At 33.8% G+C, this 22,031-nt stretch overlaps 1 protein-coding gene and 1 long non-coding RNA gene across 2 annotated transcripts; both read left to right on the forward strand.

The window, feature by feature from the left end:
• The first annotated feature begins 15,821 nt into the window (after positions 1-15,821).
• LOC123703030 lies at positions 15,822-16,937 on the forward strand. The gene has a single exon (XM_045650900.1). It carries the CDS (start codon positions 15,822-15,824, stop codon positions 16,935-16,937), a length of 1,116 nt encoding a protein of 371 aa, XP_045506856.1.
• Positions 16,938-17,695: 758 nt separating this feature from the next.
• LOC123703133 lies at positions 17,696-18,628 on the forward strand. The gene is made up of 2 exons (XR_006752956.1): positions 17,696-17,927; positions 18,478-18,628. It is a non-coding gene; the product is annotated as an uncharacterized LOC123703133 (long non-coding RNA).
• The last annotated feature ends 3,403 nt before the right edge of the window (positions 18,629-22,031 follow it).

The following is a 22,031-nucleotide window of genomic DNA, read 5'->3' on the forward strand; positions in this document are numbered from 1 at the left end:
TATATATATATATATTACTAGCATTTGCTCGTGACTTTACCTGTATTCATGGGCTGATTGCATATAATTCACATCTTTTCGTCCATAGCTTCTTTAATAGTTCATCAGTTTAACTTTTGTTGATATTATGCCCCCAAATACACTTTAACACCAAAATAGTACAAATAATATAAAGTGAAAAAACTAAAACCCAACTACGACAATAACCGGCGCTGAAAAAGTATAAAACAAGATTTCAGAATACTGAACTGAACAAAGTTGCTAATGTAGTTGCAAGTAAATGGACACAGTAGACTCTACCAAGATGCCTTCGTTGTAAATTGACAATAATGTCATACAATACTATTCTGAAGTATGCAATATTCCACTATGTAAAGATAAATTTTCATGTTTGGAAAGGCGTAGTCACACGTTACATAATATCCTATCTACCGTAGCACTTCAACAACGTGTGACTACGCCTTTCCAAACATGAAAATTTATCTTTACATAGTGGAATATTGCATACTTCAGAATAGTATTGTATGACATTATTGTCAATTTACAACGAAGGCATCTTGGTAGAGTCTACTGTGTCCATTTACTTGCAACTACATTAGCAACTTTGTTCAGTTCAGTATTCTGAAATCTTGTTTTATACTTTTTCAGCGCCGGTTATTGTCGTAGTTGGGTTTTAGTTTTTTCACTTTATATTATTTCTTATCACTTTTATCACAATCTAACATCGAATTATTAACTTTTACAAAATATTTTACACTGCAAGAAATAACATTTTCGCCAACGGCCCCCATCTTCAACCCTAAATTTAGCGCCTCCAGCGCCTCCATCAGTACTTAATGTAACTGCTCTACGATATGATCAAATTTTAATAATCTTGACCATTTCATGAAGAAACCGCGCGATAAGTTACGTTACGAAAATTGTGAAACGATTTCTTATCAATGATCTGCTCAAACTACATCACGATGTGGTCAATTCACATTAAAACGACTTCGACTTTCGACTGTTTCTTGAAATTATCGAGCATTTGATGAAGTGACCAAATCTACAATATGGCCACGACATACGTACATTAATTTGGTCAACATAATATATTTTGCTTCTTTTTCCTCTAAAGCGTCACTCTTTTACATGAAAAATAAAAAAATAATTTGTTAATCATCAGCCTGCAGGAAACAAAAACCAGCAATAAATATCTGAAGTCTAGAAAATGAAGTGAAATGAAAAATGAATATATTGCATATATTTTGTAATTTTCTGATTATACATATTATTATTAATTGTAAGTACTAGACTTTATTTAGGTTTAAAAACAAATATTTGTTGTTATTGTAATTATTTTTGTACGAAATATTGATAAATATTGCATTTTTAGTATAATAAATAAATTATGTTTGTAAATTATCCGGTTGGTTTTATTTTCTATATTCTAATTCAATTCCAATATATAAGAATCAATAGAAATATTAGGTACAAATAGGAATTCTTTTTTTCAAATAACGCCATTTAGGTATTTGATTTTTAATACTTATATGTATTTTTTAATGTGTTAGTGTGTTCGTCAAGGATTTAAGTATGTTCATAATATTATATTATTTTGTAATTTACTTTCGGGTGTTATTTTTTTGTCTTTATTTAGGTACTACTAGCTTTCCGCAAGTGGCTTCGCCCGTGTAGTTAGAAAAAAACCCGCCGACTTACCGTTTCCGTGGGATTTCCGGCATAAAACCTATCCTATGTTCTTCCTCAGGTCTCAAGCTATCTTTGTACCGAGTTTGAAGTAAATTCATGCAGTAATTTAGACCGGACATACATAAAGACAAAAATTGTAATAACTATATTTTTACTTTCGGCAATTATTGTAGATCACGCCGCAAGTATTATTTTTAAAATATATTCAGTTCACAGTTTTGACTTTCTTACGATTTTATTATGAATATTATATTTATTTTGTTTTATATTGATAGGAATGGCACGCAACCCTAATGACTGACGTCGACGTCACTGGCGCGTATTACAACTCCGCGTGCCACGAACGTTATCGTACGACCGCGACGTACGTACGGGCAGTTCGCCACCGGGAATGTTGTTCAGGACGATTCGTCCTCTGCGATAGGTAGCTAGCGCCGCCCGTTAATAGGGGCGGGTCATTCGGAGGACGAATCGCCCTGTTTTGGAATTTAAGCCACAGTTTGGGAATTCATATAGGAAATTCCTTTTTATTGTATTCAAAGCTTGTTATGAAACAAATAAACGATTTTTATTTTTTTTTTCATTTGAATATCCATTTATAGTCATGAATGGTCACAAAACGTAATTAAGATTATAATTTATTATATATATGTAATGAAAAATATATTTTTCATTAATTTGAATTCCCGCGCAATCTGACCGAAACATCAAAACAGTAATTTATAATTCTATGTTTGAGTCTAATCTGTGGTAAAGAAAACTTGAAGGTAATCTATGGATCTCACAAAAAGCGCTCGTCATTGTGGATAAAATTACTATTGATCCTTTATTGTGATTTAATTAAGAAACGACACAATTATAAACATTAAATGTTGTTTCTTTATTTACAGGTACGATCTTGTGTTAATACTAAATGTGAAATTCAACTAATGAATACTAAATGTGAACTATGTAAACTAATTACAATAAAACTTTATTTACAGAGAAACTCAATTGTGTTTTGTGTCGCCCAAAACTTGGGAAAATACCTTTAGTTATATTGTTTTATATAATTCACTTTTCGAAGTTTCGGGAGTTTTATTTTCACTATAGGGGAACCCTTCAACATGATCACTGCTGGTGACATTTGACAGACGACAGTTTACTCTGTTTTGATTTTTGAAGTGAAACTCGCGCGTTGAAGGCAAGGTTGAAACTTGAAGCCTGAAGGTAAAATTTTGAACGATTTTGTTATCTTTGAATCTTGACACATTTGCTCGGCACCACGCGGCACCCACATTTTTTTGTACAATGTGAATCATTAGTAGATAGTAAAAAAAATTCTCACTAATCATACATCAGAATTATCATACTTTTTCATTATTATCAGTATTAATCAGTTTTTATAGGTGGTGTTATTTATATAACAGTAAGTGCACAAGTTTTAATGGCTTAGTGTGTCCAGTTTTTTTTATCTAATATGTAATTGTTATAATATTTTAATATTAACTTTGTGAGAAAAAGATGCGAGATATTTTTTACATAGTTTCATCTCTTTTCGCTGAAGAGGAACAGAATTAATTATTGTGGAATACAAAAAAGCCTTCACAAAAAGTTTCAAGGTTGGTTATGTTTTTCTTATATTTTTCTGCCCGTACCGGCAATTTTAGATATTATGCTGTTATTTTATACTTACGAGTTTATTACAAATAATGTATTATTTGTAACAAACATAGTTACTAACTTTATTAGTTATGAACTAGCGTCCCAGCTGCCCATTATTATTTTCTTGTGTATATTTATCGTTAAGTACAAACTTCTTATTTATTTACTTATCAATTTCATTTTAAAGTTAACTATTGAATAAGATAACGAATACAATATTCAAATTGATAATACGTATTCCAACAAGATCACAATCTTAGATTACAAAATAAAGTAATCACAATCATGCCGCATATACCTACCTCTTAGCAAAATTCTACTTTTAAATTTGAATTCGATTCTCAATCGATTCTCAGAACTTTCGTGTATTTCCGATGAACAATTTTTTGCCTTAAGCGCCTTATTCACGGTCCATTTGGACGTACGTCCCGCCAAGGTCATACACGATGCACGACGCATATTCACGGTCCATCCCCGCTGTACGTCAGCTCAAGGCCGCTATGCGCGCATCAAACATGGCAAATCTGCTTACTGCTGTACAGCAAGCCTATTCACGATCGAGCATGCACGATGCAGGACCGCTTGCACGGCGTTAGCGGTGGTGGACCCCACCGCTGGACGAAAAATTGATCGTGCACATCCAGCATCTTAATAATAATAATTATTGACGTACGTCAATACTATTCACTGTCGTTTTCGTCGTGCGTCGTGCATCGTGTATGACCTTGGCGGGACGTACGTCCAAATGGACCGTGAATAAGGCGCTTTACTGGGTCATTCAACATCGCAAGTCCAATTTTTGTTAATAGAATTAAAAACATATTGTTTAGATAATGACGTCATTCTTGGGCGTTGCCACGGTGGGGCAGGGTGGGGCACTTGCCCCACTCTAGCTTTAACCTGGAAGGTAGGTAGATACCTAACCAAATCTAAAAATTGAAGTAAGTACCTACTAACTCTTTTGACTGACTAACACCTAACAAGTGTCATACGCCCAGCGACCAAACGGCTGAAGATTTTTGGATCTATTTCGTGGTGTGGTAGGTGAACAATAAGGTGTTTTGAATAAGAATAATTCGAATAACGAATTACACACGAAAAAAGAAAATAGCTGAGGTTTCTATGTTACATGAACTGTAAGAAAAATGAGTATAGTAACCAAATTAGTTACCCCACTAACTTATCCAATTTCACTTTTGTTGTTTTACACTTCTACAACTCACTGATACTTTTTACTTTAGACTTATTCGCCATCGCAAATGCCTTCGCAAATGCCTTCGCGAATGCCTTCGCAAATGCCTTCGCGAGTGCCTTCGCGAATGCCTTCGCGAGTGCCTTCGCGAATGCCTTCGCAAATGCCTTCGCGAATGCCATCGCAAATGCCTTCGCAAATGCCTTCGCAAATGCCTTCGCGAGTTCCTTCGCGAGTTCCTTCGCGAATGCCTTCGCGAATGCCATCGCGAATGCCTTCACAAATGCCTTCGCAAATGCCTTCGGAAATGCCGGCGGTACAACCGCCGGCATTTGAAGACCTGGATATAACTTTGGGTACATACTTGGTACATACAGTTGCTAGTTACATATTATTTTTTATTGTTGCCCCACCTTGAGCCCATGGCTAGCTACGCCCATGACGTCATTCATGAATATTAATTGTAATTCACATAGTTAGGTTGCTTATAGGTAATTAACATATTATTAAATCGTTAAAAAAAAGTTGACGACAAGGCGTGTTAAAACCTAATTGAAATTGTACACAGTGATGTACTGTGTACAATTTCAATTAGGCACAGTGATGACATATTGTAAAAATATGTCATATTATCACTGTGAAGATGCTCGTCTCGTTTCCGCCGCGTATTATTAAGTAGGTACCTAGTATCTAGTACCATCTCAATTTTTTTACAATCATTATCTTAATTATTCATGCCGACGCAAATCCATGATAGAAAAAGTCAATAAAATCCGATCTGCCGTTTACATCATTCTACGAATAGAAACATAATGCGTTAAATTGTAAACAGTTTCTATGTTACGGATCACAATTTATTGTTAGATAAATAAATAAAGTAAGATTACAATGTAAGGGTTAGAAAGAAAGAAAATACGTTTAATCACAAATCACAATGTCTAATCACAAATAGGTGACAGGCTCAAAACCAATTTCTGAAAATTGAAAATTGATTTGGGAAAGCTTAGGGCACATACCTACAAGGCTACAAGATAATATTTATGGTTTGAGACGTCATTTACGTTAAATACTAAATTCAAAACCGGTCGTAGGGATTAGTAATTTACTGATATTCAGGAGATTCTTGCATTCAATTACTTTTCTCGTCATTTGCCAACACGAGTGCAGTAAGTGAAGGTGTGTTAATCGTTGCTGCTCTTCTGAGACAAGAAATATTGAGAAATCGTCGTAAAAAGAGGTTTTGAATCAAACAGACTCTTTACAAAACCATCCAACACTTGAATGAAAAATTTGACACCGCAACTACGTGCAATACTTTAAGCAACCCGCCAATGAATGGTACACGCTTGGTACACGCCCATAATAAAACTCTCTATTTAGACAAGTCAAAACCATTGAGATATATGTAATATTTACGTATGGAGGAGACACCACGAACAAAATCTGTGCGCCATTTTTTTGCTCTAAGTTTTAAAAATTATTATCTAGTTAGGTACTTACCGATGAACGTTATTCCTTTGCACTTTTCCGTATTATTTGTATTATTTGTGCAATATCGTAACACACACGAAGGCATATTTGATGCGTTTCACTTTAAAACAAATAAAAAATGAGCGTGCAGTTACGCCATATGGCGTATGTTGAGCGGAACATAAGTGATGTAGGCGGTGTCGTCTCCTTAAGTATATCTCAATGGTCAAAACTCAAAACTTGAAAGCAATAATATGGCAATAATCTCCTTAACATTATTGAGTTGGTCTAAACAGAAAACATTTGCAACTATTTTTAGTGAACATTCAATATTAGTACTTTTTTATATTAATTATAAATATAATTTATATATTTATTTTAAATATTTACCTACGAATGAGATGTAGTGAATAATTATTATTTCTGATGGTGTCCTGCAAGGGTAAAAATGTTTTGCGCAATCATTATCTAATAAAACATTATGCATAACCTAAGTATATAAAATATTTTAAGTCAATCGGTTTCAATGATAAGTATCAGAATCCTATACGCACTGCAGATGGACATCTTGTTTAGGTATGTCACGACGTTAGTGTCTGAAGATAATTAGAAGGTGAAATAGTGATATAGGCTTTTTGTCGACGTTAAACATCTCATTCCCATCAGATGATCCACCATATGCATATTTGAATCAATCCAAATGTTACAAATTCCTATAACTTAAACTACCCCATCCATGCATAGTTGTGTATAGGGTAGTTCAAAATTTAAGATCTGATAAAAATATACTCTCCATTTCTGATAGATGCCTTGCTTGTGTATGTTGCCACTTTTTGTTGAATTAACTTGTCCATGCGGGCGAAGCCGCGTATAGCGGCTAGTATATTAAACTTCCCTTGATGCGCCTTGGTCAAGGAATTACGCAAGAGCAGCAAGACTGATTTCGCTATTATTTGTTGTTTTGTTTGTTTATCATGACTGTGTCAACATGTCAAGTGTCAACAGCGTCTGTTGGGTCCAGCAATTTATACCTATAGATTATAGAACAACTCAAATATACTTATTTTGTATCCGTCACAAATATCCATCCGAACTGCATTATTTATAATGTGGAAATAAAATAATAAATAAGTTCTCTTTTGTTACAGTTACAATGATTGAGTTAACGGGAGAGAGTTTAGGCAAGCGACAGCAGGAACTAAACGCAAAGGTAAAGGAAGCCATACAAATTGAAATACTATTCAAGGACATTAAGAATGCAAAGGAAAAATCCGACATCGACAGGTTGTACAAGATTGATGTCGCATCGGAATATAAAAATATAGATTATATTGTAGAGGTGTTGAAATGTGGAGACAGCTTGTACGTGTCGAGAGCCCTGAAGTGTGAATGGCTGTATACTGATGAATATGCACATATTATCAACCCTAATTACTTAGAAGATGAGATATTCCCTCACATGTCTCTAAAAATGAAAACAAAAACGATCAAAACTATAGCTGATAAAATTAGAAACGAAAAAAGGGCAATAGATTTCTATGAATATTACAAAATTCTTAGAATGGATGCTCTAGCCTTCAAATTTCTTTTATCAACACCAGAGTCGTTTAAACTGGATACTACCAAAGATAATTTTAATGACGCTCGAAAACATCCCAAACTTTTAAAATTTTACATTAATAATTCATTCATTCTTGCTGATGCATACCTTTCAGAACTCGGTTACGGGAATAGAAAAAAGGGCGAGGCTTTCACTCGACTTTCTTATTTATATAATATCGATGAAAATAAATATTTAGATTTATTTGAGAAATATTGCGACTCATGCACATATTTCCATTTCAGTAAAAATATGTCTAAGAGTATATTGACTAAACATAAAATAAGAGTTCTCGGGACACCTCTTACATATATAACGAAAATTTACGAAAACGTGCTATGTCGACACAGTACGGCTGATGATATGAAAATATTTATCAGCGTTCTCTTTCCAACGGAAGTGGAATCTTTTTGGTCGTGTAATTTTTATCAAAACTACAAGGAACTTTTCGACTATATACCTAAAACAGAAGTATTTAACTTTTGCAAAAACACCTTTATATCTAATTATGGAAATGAACCATTTGAAATGAATATAGACTTCTATTACCAGAAATATCATCAAATGCTTACAATTGAGGAAAGAGAAGAATGGGCTTTGAAACACATAGAAAGAGGTGAAGAGTTGTTGGGAAAGAATAATGATTTTATTTGGTATAGGTTCGTAAATTTCGAAAAAGCCATGAAAGCTATAAAGCAGTATATACTCGTTACTACAGATGAAACTGCAAGAAATAAAATGTCAAGGATTTTGATAGATTCGTGTAGAAATGAGAAAGATTTAGAAAATCTACTTAATTACTACTATGAGAGATACATCAAAGAAATTGGCCATCACAAAGAAAGGTTTATCGATAAAGTGATCGGCAAATACAATGTTTTTGAATTTGATGCCGCCTGTTGGGAAGCATTCAATAAAATATTGTACAGCATGGAAGTGTACACCCCTGGATTTCATGGAAAGAATTCATATAGAATGCTTTGCATCGTATACAATATATTGCACGGCATAGATATACATGAAGCATTAATGTTTTATATAGATACTGATTTAGATTGTAACGAAATCAGTAAATTTTATAAGCATTTAAAAAAAGAGCAACTTGATAGTGTGTATAAATGCTTATTTGACTATTTTATCAAGAAATTTCATAAAAACTCTTCGTCCACACCAGCAAGAATAGAAACTGTTCACAAATTAATAAAAATTTTCTTGTTTTTTGAAAAAGATAAAGATTGTTTGCCCTCGTCGGTAGCGTCATTTATAAAAATGAATATTAAGGAATTTGAATGTTACGGATTATGGAATCCGAAGAAAGAGGAAAAATTAAAGGACGCCACTCTGCTGCGGTTATTAAAAAAAGATAACAAATTGGTGATAAGCAAATTTTCCGAAATACAAGAGCGAATGATGCAGTGTAACTTTAGACTAACGCATTTGTTGAGGAAACTACGAGTATACTTTTACAATGACATTGCAAAAGACTTTGTTAATTTTTTCACCAAATGCATAGAGGATCTGTCCACTAGCAAGTATCCCATGGCGATGTATGTTGTGAGGACTTCGGTCTACGGTATCTTCCAATTGACTGATGAAGCCACCAAATCGGAATTTTTGAAGAAGTATGTACCGGAGGAAGGAAAAATTAGTCACTCTGAGATTAATAAAAAGATTTTAACAATTCAAGAACAAATATGCCGTTTTGCATGCTATTCCCGTCCACCGGTTCCGCTCGAAAGTATTACACAGTACATTAAAGGGGATTATATTCATTACTGTTTGCCTATGATAAATATGTACATGGTAAAATTGCCATTGTCTGTGTCAATGAAATTAACAGAATTTCTATTAAATAGTCCGGTTTCAATACAGAAGCATGGAATTCGTTTAGCGTTCCAAGTGTACAGCACGGACAACTTGAAATCATTGATATCCCGAATTTGGCAGAACAGCAAGAATGTGTCGCTAAGAAAAGTGATTTATTGTGCTCTTGTAAAAAAAATTGCAAAATCCCACGTGTCTGTCCAATATGAGTTTATCGATTCTTTGTACTTCCTCACATCGAGCCTGAACGAGGACGACCAGACCGAATTGTACGACTGCATGCTCAGTGACAAAGTACCTGAGACGTTTAAAACCGATCTATATAAAAATGCTTATATATGTACACGAGACTTTTCCGATAAAAAAATTAAAAACTTAGAACTGAAAGCGAATATAGTGCACAAAATGAGAAATTTCAGGCCGGACAGGGGCTTTTGCAGATTTGAAATCATCGATGATTTCGTTCATTATATGCTACACGAAGATGGAATACAACAAACGCACAAATACGAATTAACTAAAGTACATGATCAATTTTGGCAGTTCACATTTGAATATATAGTGACCTGCAATAATCTAATTGAACTGGAGGATTCACTTGCATTTTTACAAACATTTTTAGAGCTGTTGTTCAGACGTTGGAATGTTGTTGTAGATGATAAATTTGTCGTGATTGAATTATTTTATGAGTTTATAAAACAAATAAAAGATAACTCGTATCGACAAGAGAATGATGACTACATTTTCAAAATATTCGAAAAGATTCTCCGGATGGTTCTAGAGTATTACCCACGTCATGTGATGCATCGAACCATCTTGGACTTGACACTCTTAGTAATGATGAAAAAAATAAAGATTTTAGATCCTCGCGGCAGTGAACATGTTATAGCTAAGCTTGCATATGAATCATTGGTGATGTTTATAAAAGATTTAAGGTCAAATAATCAACTATTTCCGGGTTTTATGGATGAGACATGCAGTATTATCAAAAATAATTTGGTAACTTTGGCAAGCATGATGAATATAAATTACGGTATTCTAATAGCGTATCTTTGTAACGAAATTGTGGCAGGTACAGATATGGACCTTCTAAGATTTTCTATAACTATGTTACCCCTTGATGTTACGGATTCAGATTATCAACAAGAATTGTTCAGAGTACTATGTGGAACATATGTAAAAAAATTGAAACACATAAATAATTTTGAAATACAGAGTTTATATTATAATAAGTTCATATTACAGGATTTTAAAAAGAGATATGAATGTTGAAAACTTATATTACGCTATAAGTAAAATATTTGTAAGTAAGGCATTTATAAGCATTTCACTAATACAAAATAATGAAATTATATTTGCATCAAAAATTCGGGTACGAATTACGGTTTAAATTTAATTACCGATACGTTTAAGGATTGTTAATAATTGTTTTATTTAGCACTAGTTTCCGCCCGCGACTCCGTCCGCGCGGAAAAATTAAGAAAAGTTAAGAATTTTTTTTTTCTACGTATTTTTCCAGGATAAAAAGTATCCTATTTTATGCCCAGGATAATAAAGTATAAACAGACAGACAGACAGACAGACAACAATTTTTTTAATCACATATTTGGGTTTGGTATCGATCCAGTAACACCCCCTGCTATTTATTTTTTCAATATTTTCAATGTACAGAATTGACCCTTCTTCAAATTTATAGATGAATAATATATAAGAATTCCATTTTAAAGTTACCTATACATATTATATCGATCAACACATGCCATGCATGACAAGGGACTGCTTCTACAGTTTATCTTAATTTCTTCTTGATATCTTATAATGTTTTAAACTTTCGTTGTCGATCTTTTCTCAACTAAAAACCTACGTATAGATAATATAACATTTTTAAATTGAATATGTAGTTGAGGATGTTAATTTCATGGACCGTCCATGGACAATCCGCAGTGGATGATCCACTTCATGATCATTTAATTAATTCATTGAGGACAATGTTGATAATGCTCTGCGCTGCGCTCCCCCATATCTGCGTAGGCTCTAAGTGTTATCTAACTTGAGCGCCAAATGTTTGTGCCGTAGCCATATCGTAGATTCGCCCACTTCATGCTCGATAATTTTATGAAATGGGCGCACATTTCATGATGTGGGTAACTTAATTTGACCAGATTATTAAATCGTTGCTGTTTCACGATTTCATATAGCTATAAAATTAAAATCAGAATATTATAAGAACTTGTTTATTGTCATTTAAGTCCTTAGAGCATTAGCACAGTATTACCATATTTCCTATATATTGTAATACTGTGGCATTAGTCAGTCGGCTGACAGAAATAAAATTAATCTAATTATAGTTATATAGTTAAAATATACCTACAAAGTCTAGTAACGTAATTAAAAAAAAAACTTCTAGCAACATAAACAGTTATTTGAAACAATATTTTTTGTCTCTTAGTTATTAAAAATTTCAAGGTAACTACGCATCTATTTTTATATTATAAATTTATGTCTATTTTTAGCAAACAATCAAAATATATGTATAATGATATACTTATAATATAGTACGATTTATAAAGTTTATATTTATATAGTTATAGGATTTTCAATGCATATATTCTTAAATATCCTGTCTCCATACTACTCGAGAACCTATTCGTCGTAAATTATTTTGTTTCTTATCACTTTTATCATAATCTAATATCGAATTATTAACTTTTACAAATTTTACACTGCAAGAAATAAAATTTTCGCCAACGGCCCCTATCTTCAACCCTAAATTTAGCGCCTCCAGCGCCTCCATAAGTAGGTACTTAATACTGCTCTACGATATGATCAAATTTTAATAATCTTGACCATTTCATGAAGAAACCGCGCGATAAGTTACGTTACGAAAATTGTGAAACGATTTCTTATCAATGATCTGCTCAAACCACATCACGATGTGGTCAATTCACATTAAAACGACTTCGACTTTCGACTGTTTCTTGAAATTATTATCGAGCATTTGATGAAGTGACCAAATCTACAATATGGCCACGACATACGTACATTAATTTGGTCAACATGATGATATTTTGCTTCATTTTCCTCTAAAGCGTCACTCTTTTACATTAAAAATAAAAAAATAATTTGTTAATCATCAACCGGCAGGAAACAAAAACCAGCAATAAATATCTGAAGTCTATTGAAAATGAAGTGAAATGAAAAAAAAAAACCGGCCAAGTGCGAGTCGGGCTCGCGCACAAAGGGTTCCGTAGCAGCAAATATAATAAATTACAGTTAAATCAACCTATCTCAAAAACTATAAGAGATACTTTGATCAAACCAAAAATCGTTGAAAGAGTTAATTAGCATGCATCACCTCTATTTTTTTTAGAATTTTATACCCCGTAGTTATAAAAATAGAGGGGGGGGGGGACATACTTTTTACGACTTTGAGAGCTGATATCTCAAAAACCGTTCACTTTAAGAAAAATGTTTTTTAGAAAACTTTATATCATTTTAAAAGACCTTTCCATTGATACCCCACACGGGTATGTACATCGAAAAAAAAAATTTCATCCCTCAGTTACATGTATGGGGGGCCCCACCCCCAATTCTTTTTTTTACTATTTAGTGTCATATTTTTGTAGCGGTTCATACAACACATATTCCCATCAAATTTCATCACTGTAGTACTTATAGTTTCCGAGTAAATCGGCTGTGACAGACGGACAGACGGACAGACGGACAGACGGACATGACGAAACTATAAGGGTTCCGTTTTTGCCATTTTGGCTACGGAACCCTAATGAATATATTGCATATATTTTGTAATTTTCTGATTATATTATTAGAGGAAAGTCACCAAATATGGAATAGTATCCTAATATGAAATTCCTTTATTTCTCTAAGACTATAAGTATGAATCGCAACATTCGACCATCTTCTGTTTCATTTGGTGTACTAATTATCGCACTAACACTATCGAGTTAGTTGCGCGAACGGTTTACATGTAGCAGGCATGTTTTGTTTTGTTGCCGTGCAGAAATTTTTTAAGGTAAGTAACTAATAAATGAGTATTACCGGCTATTATGTTTGTTTCGATAAGTGTTATATACTATTTAGTATATCGTTATTATGTTTATTTCACCATTTTGTGATCTTTTGTCTTTAAAATATTGTGAAATGAAAAAATATTTAGAAGAGTTTGAACTAGTATAAAAATCCAAATATGGACAGTCGTCGGTGTCTAATTATGGAATATTATAAACTTGTTATTATTTCTTTAAAACTGTAAGTAATGTTTGTTTTTAGTAACATACATGCATCAGCAGAGTCAGGAGGTTCTGTTCAAGACTTCTTTCCATGGATGAAAGTGGAGAAAGTTGAATTAAATGCTTGATGTATGGGCTCTGAACACATTATGATGTGCTGTTCCAGATGGATCTGGATTTGTGACTTTTGCAAGTAATTACGTAACTCCTTTCATTTATCACAATATGTTATATTCATTTAATTGATCTCAAAGATATTCATTATATTTTTGTCATTGTTATGTTGATTTTTGCTTATATTCCATATATGGGTACCTATTCCATATTTGGTTACTCTTTTGTGATTTTGTTTTTTGTGTAAGATTTTAATTTGATTACTGGTATATTTGGTTAAAGGCTGTTAATTACTACTTATAGATGTATGAATGATCAGTAAAAACAATAAACTGATTTAATTTATGTGAAGTTAGCGTTTAGCTACTATTATGTATTCTGTGGTGAAGTTTTATTTTTATATCCCAAAAACAAAATGGTATTCCATATTTGGTGACTTTCCTCTATTAATTGTAAGCACAGACTTTATTAAGGTTAAAAAACAAATATTTGTTGTTATTATTATTATTTTTATACGAAATATTGATAAATATTGCATTTTTAGTACTTATAATAAATAAATTATGTTTGTAAATTATCCGGTTGGTTTTATTTTTTATTCTAATTCAATTCCTATCTATGAATCAATAGAAATATTCGGTACAAATAGGAATAACTTTTCCTATCGATGTTTAGTTCGGTTTTATTTATTGAAAATAACGCCATTTATTTGATTTTTAATACCTATATGTATTTTTAATGTGTTAGTGTGTTCGTCAAGGATTTTAGTATGTTCGTAATATTATATTATTTTGTAATTTACTTTCGGTTGTCATTTTATTGTCTTTACTTACCTAGGTACTACTAGCTTTCCGTAAGTGGCTTCGCCCGTGTAAGTAGTTAGAGAAAAAACCCGCCGGCTTCCCGTTTCCGTGGGATTTCCAGCATAAAACCTATCCTATGTCCTTCCTCAGGTCTCAAGCTATCTTTGTACCGAGTTTGAAGTAAATTCATGCAGTAATTTAGACCGGACATACATAAAGACAAAAATAATTGTAAAACCTATATGTTTAGTTTCGGAAATTATTGTAGATCACGCCGCAAGTATTATTTTTAAAATTCATTCAGTGTACAGTTTTGACTTTCTTACGATTTTATTATTATTTTATTAATATACTAGCTTCCGCCCGCGACTCCGTCCGCGCTGATGTCGGTCTTCGCGTGGATGGTTTATTTCTCCATTTTGAGTAGGTACCTCTGACAATAACATCTTATAAATATCTATCGGACCCAATTCCCAAATACGGCTAGGCCTATAATAATACGCAACGTGTGTTCGCGGTTCTGCGGAACAACGTCAATGGGTAAAACTGAAAAATTAAGATTAATTTTTTCTACGTATTTTTCCAGGATAAAAAGTATCCTATTTACGCCCAGGATAATAAGGTATAATTATACCAAGTTTCATCGAAATCGAACCGCTAGTTTTCACGTGATGCCTTCACATACAGACAGACAGACAGACAGACAAAAATTTTTTTAATCACATATTTGGGCTTGGTATCGATCCAGTAACACCCCCTGGTATTTATTTTTTCAATATTTTCAATGTACAGAATTTACCCTTCTACAGATTTATTATATTTTGTATAGATATGACGGAAGAAAGGGGCCCAAGGCCATTTTTAAAAAGAGTGACGTCAGCACTGCTGACGTCACCATCATCAGAGTAGAAGCTCATACTCGAAGTAGAACGCCTGTAGGTATTTTACTGCCCTTTTATTCCACGTCGTAATTACAAAGAGAGCTCCGAACGCTCCAACGGCCGGGCAGGGGGCAGTTCCATACAATAACAGATTTGGGGTTTTTATTTTCAAAATGCGCCATCTCTTATCGCCATCCAAAACAATTAGTTGCTTTATACGATCACAGATGGCAGAACAATATATCAATTCGTGCGCTAGACGCGTTCGGAATCGGACGTGATTAGTGCTAGCACAGTAAGGAATAACAATTCGCGTCACGCGCGGCTTTGCCGCTGCATGAACTTTTTATAATGAGTTGTAAAACACTCATTGTAAATGAGCTGTTGGCGTTCATTCAAAATGCCATCGATACAATGGACGAGGTTAGCATCATGCAAATCTGCAAAACTAACTTTAAGGAGGAGGAAATTAGCAGTGGCAAGGTGCTACTCTACCAAACGCTGGACAAGATTGCCACGATGCCGTCCCGCCGCAGGAACGGGGGTGAAAAATGCATACAGGATATCATCAGCCTATTGAAGGTGACTGATCCCGATGACGTGCCCGATTTCGTCGCAAAGGAGTTGCATAAACTTCCTCCGGTGGGATTTGACCACGTCGATGTTACGAGGCTCCTTAAGGACATCACATTCCTTAAGGCGAGTCTGGCCGAGGTACACACCAAGTTGGAGGCTTCAGAGAAGACCATCTCCGATTTACGAGTCGAGTTAGCGTCATATCGCGATGCGCATGCAATATGTAGGTCACCCGTGCCGTCATATGTGAATGCACGTCGCGGAGCTCAAAATGCATGCGTCGGCATTTTAACTGCTGATGTTGATGTGTCGCCGACAGCCGATGACCCGAGTGATGCCCCGCGCCCCACTCCCGTTACCTCTCCCCCGGAGAAGACATCGCATGTCACGTTGCCAGCTGCTCCTCAATGTGACTACGCCGCCGCAGCCTCAAAAATGACTGCGACCCCAAAATCATCAAAAGGAGTAAACGCACCCGTGCGGAAAAGTTTACCTTCAAAAACGAAGGACGTTGACGAGGATGGCTTCACAAAAGTCCAGAAGAAGAAGAAGTTGAATCGTCAGAACAAGTGCGGCACCGCAACGAAAGATCCAAACTTGCGGATGCGCGCAGAGGTGCCGACGACGCCGCTCTACGTGTCTCGTGTGCACTACTGTACCAAGACTGAAGATGTTGTCGAGTACTTGCATGCGAAGACAGGTTTGAGTCTGCGAGTGGAACGGCTGGAGTCTCGCCATAAAGTGAGCTTCAACTCCTTCGTGGTGAGAGTACCGACCGCCAAGCTGAGCGTCTACATGGACGAAGGGTTTTGGCCGCAGGGAGTTGTGTTTCGCCGCTTCCGCGGACGGATACCCGGCCCCCCGGAATCGCGTCACACGCCGAAGGCATAGCGTGTATTAATTTAGTATTTAAGTAGTTTTAAGTTCATATGGGCCGTAGTTTTTAAGTTATATTAAGACCTTTAACTGTAACTACATTTGTTGCCTGAAATAAAGAAATAAATAAATAAATAAAAATAAATATTAGAAATAATTTATTACAAAAAAAAAGACACAGAATATTTATTTAAATATCTAATTATTTAATTGAACTTGTATTATAAATATTTTTAAATTTTGTGTAACTTAGAGGTACAAGTTGAGTAATAATTACGATAGCTACACAATGAATTGATTCCAATCAAGATTCGAATATTGGTATTTGATTGTGAAAATCACGTCACAAATATGGCGACTGCTCCTTGCTTTGCGCTTGTTTCGGCTTGTTTGTAGTTTTGTTCCATATTTTGTACTGTTCTTCGTGAAATTAATCCGTTGATCCGCGTTGAGTTGAGTCCTCTCCGCAGTCCTCCGTAGTGAAGTGTACGAATTTCCAAAGAATAAAAAATCATTTTATATCCATCAAACAAAATTTAGTGACGGACATTATTTTTGAAGAAAGATGTTATTATAAAAAAGGATTGAAACAAAAAATTAAAATGTTTACTGCATTGAGATAATATTACTACGTATGAAGGAGACACCACGAACAAACTCTGTGCGCCATTTTTTTTTGCTCTAACTACCTAAGTTTTAAAAATTATTATCTAGTTAGGCACTTACCGATGAAAGTTATTCCTTTGCACTTTTCCGTATTGTTTGTAGTCTTAGAGCATTAAACCAACCGGAGTGGCCATTGGCAGGCGTTCCCCGCTCGCCAAAGGTTTGAGTACGCGTTACATACCTGTTATATAAAACTAGTTGACGCGCGCCCAACGCCATTTTGCTAATGTCAGTGAACGTGAAAAAACCGGAGCGAAATATGCCAAATTGAAGTGAATTTACGTGTAAGAAGTGGTCAGAAACGTGGAATGTAATTAAGGATAATGTTACTTTTCATCTGTAAGTACTTTTACATCAAAATATTGTGAAATATTGCAGCAAATTTGCAAAATACTGAAATATATTGTCAATGTAAAAGTGTTGCCACATAATGGTACTACATCCACTTTTGGGTAAATTTTAAAGTACGTAGACTGTTTTAATATTTAATTATAACTTTTATCACCGTTCATATTTGTTATTATAGAGTAATAAAATTTAGCCAAAGAAACCATAAATAACGTGAAGTATAATTTGTATAAACTTTATGAATTAATGATAAATACCGTTTGCAAATTCATTTATTGTTTATCTCCAACACATGTTTTTCTTTAATATTTTATAGTATACTAAGTTTAAGTTTGTTTTTTATTAATTATAATGCAATTACTTACGTTCGTAACATGTACGTAAAAAGGCATTTTTATTCGTTATTCTGGTATCACTGCATAAAAATTAGGGATGGGACGGCAAAAGAATAATATCGATATAAATATTATCCAGCCGTGAGCGTCTTATGGCTGTTGATGAAAAATTTTATCAGTTTGTTTCATTCTCATTTTTTTTTCAGATTTCTAAAAGCTGCTTTGATTCGGGATGTTTGGATTCGATCTTCGAATGCGAATCATGTTTCATGGACTCCTAAACGGACTAGCACTAACTAGTGTTTCTGCGTTAAAATAAATGTAAATATTTGTAAATAAATGATGTAAATGAACGACGAAGCTGTCTTTTTGTTCACTATTTCTTGTTTTATATGTAAATTGTGACATTCACAAAAAATGGTATTAGGCTAAACTTTATGGGACGTCGAGTTGAGAGGCGTAAATTTTTTTGTGGTTAGCTGTTGTCCTACGGAACCTAAATCTAAAATTTGCAATTGACGGAAACTTTTAGTTTTTGAGATATGAATTTTTGAAAACTAGAAAATTACTATAGAGGTTAAACTACATCTTTATTTTTGTTACGCATATTCATTGTTTTCAACTTGTTATTCGTTATGAATACTTAGATGTCACAAATCACAAATATTTAATTTATCATTAAAATTAAAATTCTAAATTCATTGAGCATAAAGTATCGATAAGTATTATAATTATTATCGACTTAAATTATCGACGCGTTTTCGCACTATCGATGTTTACATTGACGTTGAATACAGACACGGTGTCTATGTGTGTGTTTGTACCAAGGTTTGTACTTGTATGTGTATAGTCATGCTGGTGTTTGATTATTTTGTCGTGTGCGTGTTGTAGCGACGTAATCTCAAAATGCGTTTGTGTTAACACTATTTAAATGTGTTTACTCGTTCCCCCCGCAGGAAATGACAGACTTTTTGACTATGAAAGAATTGCGCGTGTCGTCTCCGGTTGGTTTAATGCTCTAAGTTTGTAGTATTTGTGCAATATTGTAACACACACGAAGGCATATTTGATGCGTTTCACTTTAAAACAAATAAAAAATGAGCGTGCAGTTACGCCATAATATGACGTATGTTGAGCGGAACATAAGTGATGTAGGCGGTGTCGTCTCCATATGTATATCTCAATGGTTTACTGACATATTTGTGTATTATCCCTATTGTGATAAACATAAAACTACATTAAAAAATATTTTGAAAATACAGTAATTCATGTACTTGTATACAGTTGGTGCCGATCCACATATTTTGTCTGGCAAAATCACATAATAAAAACAGCATCACAAACCATTACATATTATCTCTATGTCACAAACATATAAAAATAAACATAAACATGTAACAAATAAAAAATAATATTGTTATTTCAATAAAGTCAATAATACTGTTCAAAATCAATTATTTTCTAAAAATTCCATACCATTGTCAAAATTTACAATTCTATGTTTTAATTAGGTAACTACATAATGTAAGTGTAAATAAATAAATTATTGTAAAATAAAATTTGTTCTTATTTGTATGCAACTCCCTTTCTGAAACTCATGCTTAGACTTTTCAACTTCTTACTATTTTACTGTATTCAAGGTGATAAGATTTTACTTATTGTTTGATTTTCTCTCAACTTGAATACAAGTAAAATAATTAGAAGCTGAAGTCAAAGTACCATTGCATGTAATTATTACATGCAATGATACTTTGACTATTATACAGTAAGGAAACTTCATACAAAATGTTCGAAATGGCTCCCCCCCATCAAGCGTGTTTTCGAGGGTATTGAGGGGGATCGATAGTAGCGGGTGACACATCCACAGATTTTGAATGACAAAGATACATAGTATAGAAAAAAGTTTAAAGTGATGTCATTTCACATTAAATAAATATCGATTGTTTCAGTTTGTAGCCCTTTCAATAAATATATTTGTAAATACCGTATCTGAATACAAGTTAAAAAGAGACTATTTTTTAACTTCTATAGCTATGGCAGTATGAGTTTTAAATTATGTTGACATATTTTCTACCAAAATGATAGCTACAAATAGTACCTATTAGGAGTCCAGTCTGTTTAAAGATCGCATCTATTTTTGACGCAATCTAGAAGAGCACGAAAATATAAAAAAAAGGAAACCTTAAAAAAATCTTGTTTAAATTTATGTGCATAATTACGTAAATATTAGGGAAGAAAAAGATAGATTTATAATTATTGTATTTTTGTCGATACGTGGCGTCTCCACTTTGTCAAGCACTAAGCCTGTCAAACTATTTTCCTTTTCTTCCTAAAACAAAAAGGTAAGTAGAGGTTCTATGCTCGTATAATAATAATTGTAATTTATTTTTGTTTACTTTGTGTTTTTTAATTTAATTTAATTTATCATTTTAAAAATAATTTAGTAGGTATACCTACATACAAGTATTGTAAATTCTGGTTAAAAATAATTATTGAATATATGTATAATACAAATATCAAGCATTATAAATAATTTAGGTAGGTACATTAAATAGCCTTCGGCGTCCATAATAAAACTAGATTTCGAAATATAACACTGATAAAAATGTATTTACTTTTACAAGCTGTATTAATTCGGATTGTTTCTTCTTGTAAATTCATATTTAGGCTACACCATTTTTGTATTTTAACGGGTTTTAATCTCCAAATTACCACAAAATTAACTGTGAAAAAAAGCAAACAGAAATATACAGGCCGAATTGATAACCTTCTCCTTTATTTTTCAAGTCGGTTAAATATCAAAAAGTAACAGCCCTATAGCTATACGTCATAATTTCATGGGGGGGGCTTAGTTTCCTAACTGTATGTAGGTACGTAGTATAATTATATCTGTCAACTGTGCTATTTTATAGCTATAGACATCTACTAAATGTATAATAATATAGTAGATGTCTATAGCTGCTATAGCAATACATTTCACAAGTTTGTGGATGGCGATAATAGATGGCGCTGTTTATCAGATCAATTGACATAAGCGGTCTTCAAAAAATTCTGCGAGCGGGCTCTCTATACCCGTCAAATACCCGTATATATTGTATTACTCTATGGGCCGGTGCGAGAATGTGCTCACTGCTCTGTGTCGTCGGGCGCTCGTATTAGCAAACCATGACTCACAAGCATGACTCACAAGAATTAGTTTGAGAGTGTTGCCACTCTAATTTTTACAATGAATTTTTATCGTTTTTAGTTAACAAACATTAATTATTTTGTTAATTTAATTATTTCATTACATTTATCAACCACTTATTTAAAAAGATCAAAGTAAACTTTAGCTAGTTATAATTATTTAGTAGTTTGACGGTAGTCGTTTATCGTCGTTGCGCCGTATACATAAATCTCGTGTCACAATGTTTGTCCTCAATGGACTCCTATACCACTTAACCGATTATAATAAAATTCGCACACCATGTGCAGTTCGATCCAACTTGAGAGATAGGATAGTTGTTACGAAAAAAAAACGTAAATATATAGGTACCACGGGCGAAGCCGGGGCGGACCGCTAGTATTATATAAATATTTCAGGGCAACTTTCACACACGGCATGATCTGATCCCATACTAAGTTTTCGCTTTTGCTTTATATCTGTAGATTGTATTTTTATTTTGTTTTATATTGATAGGAATGGCACGCAACCCTAATGACTGACGTCGACGTCACTGGCGCGTATTACAACTCCGCGTGCCACGAACGTTATCGTACG

This window comes from Colias croceus, chromosome 25 (genome assembly GCF_905220415.1).
Source record: "Colias croceus chromosome 25, ilColCroc2.1".
NCBI lineage: Eukaryota > Metazoa > Arthropoda > Insecta > Lepidoptera > Pieridae > Colias > Colias croceus.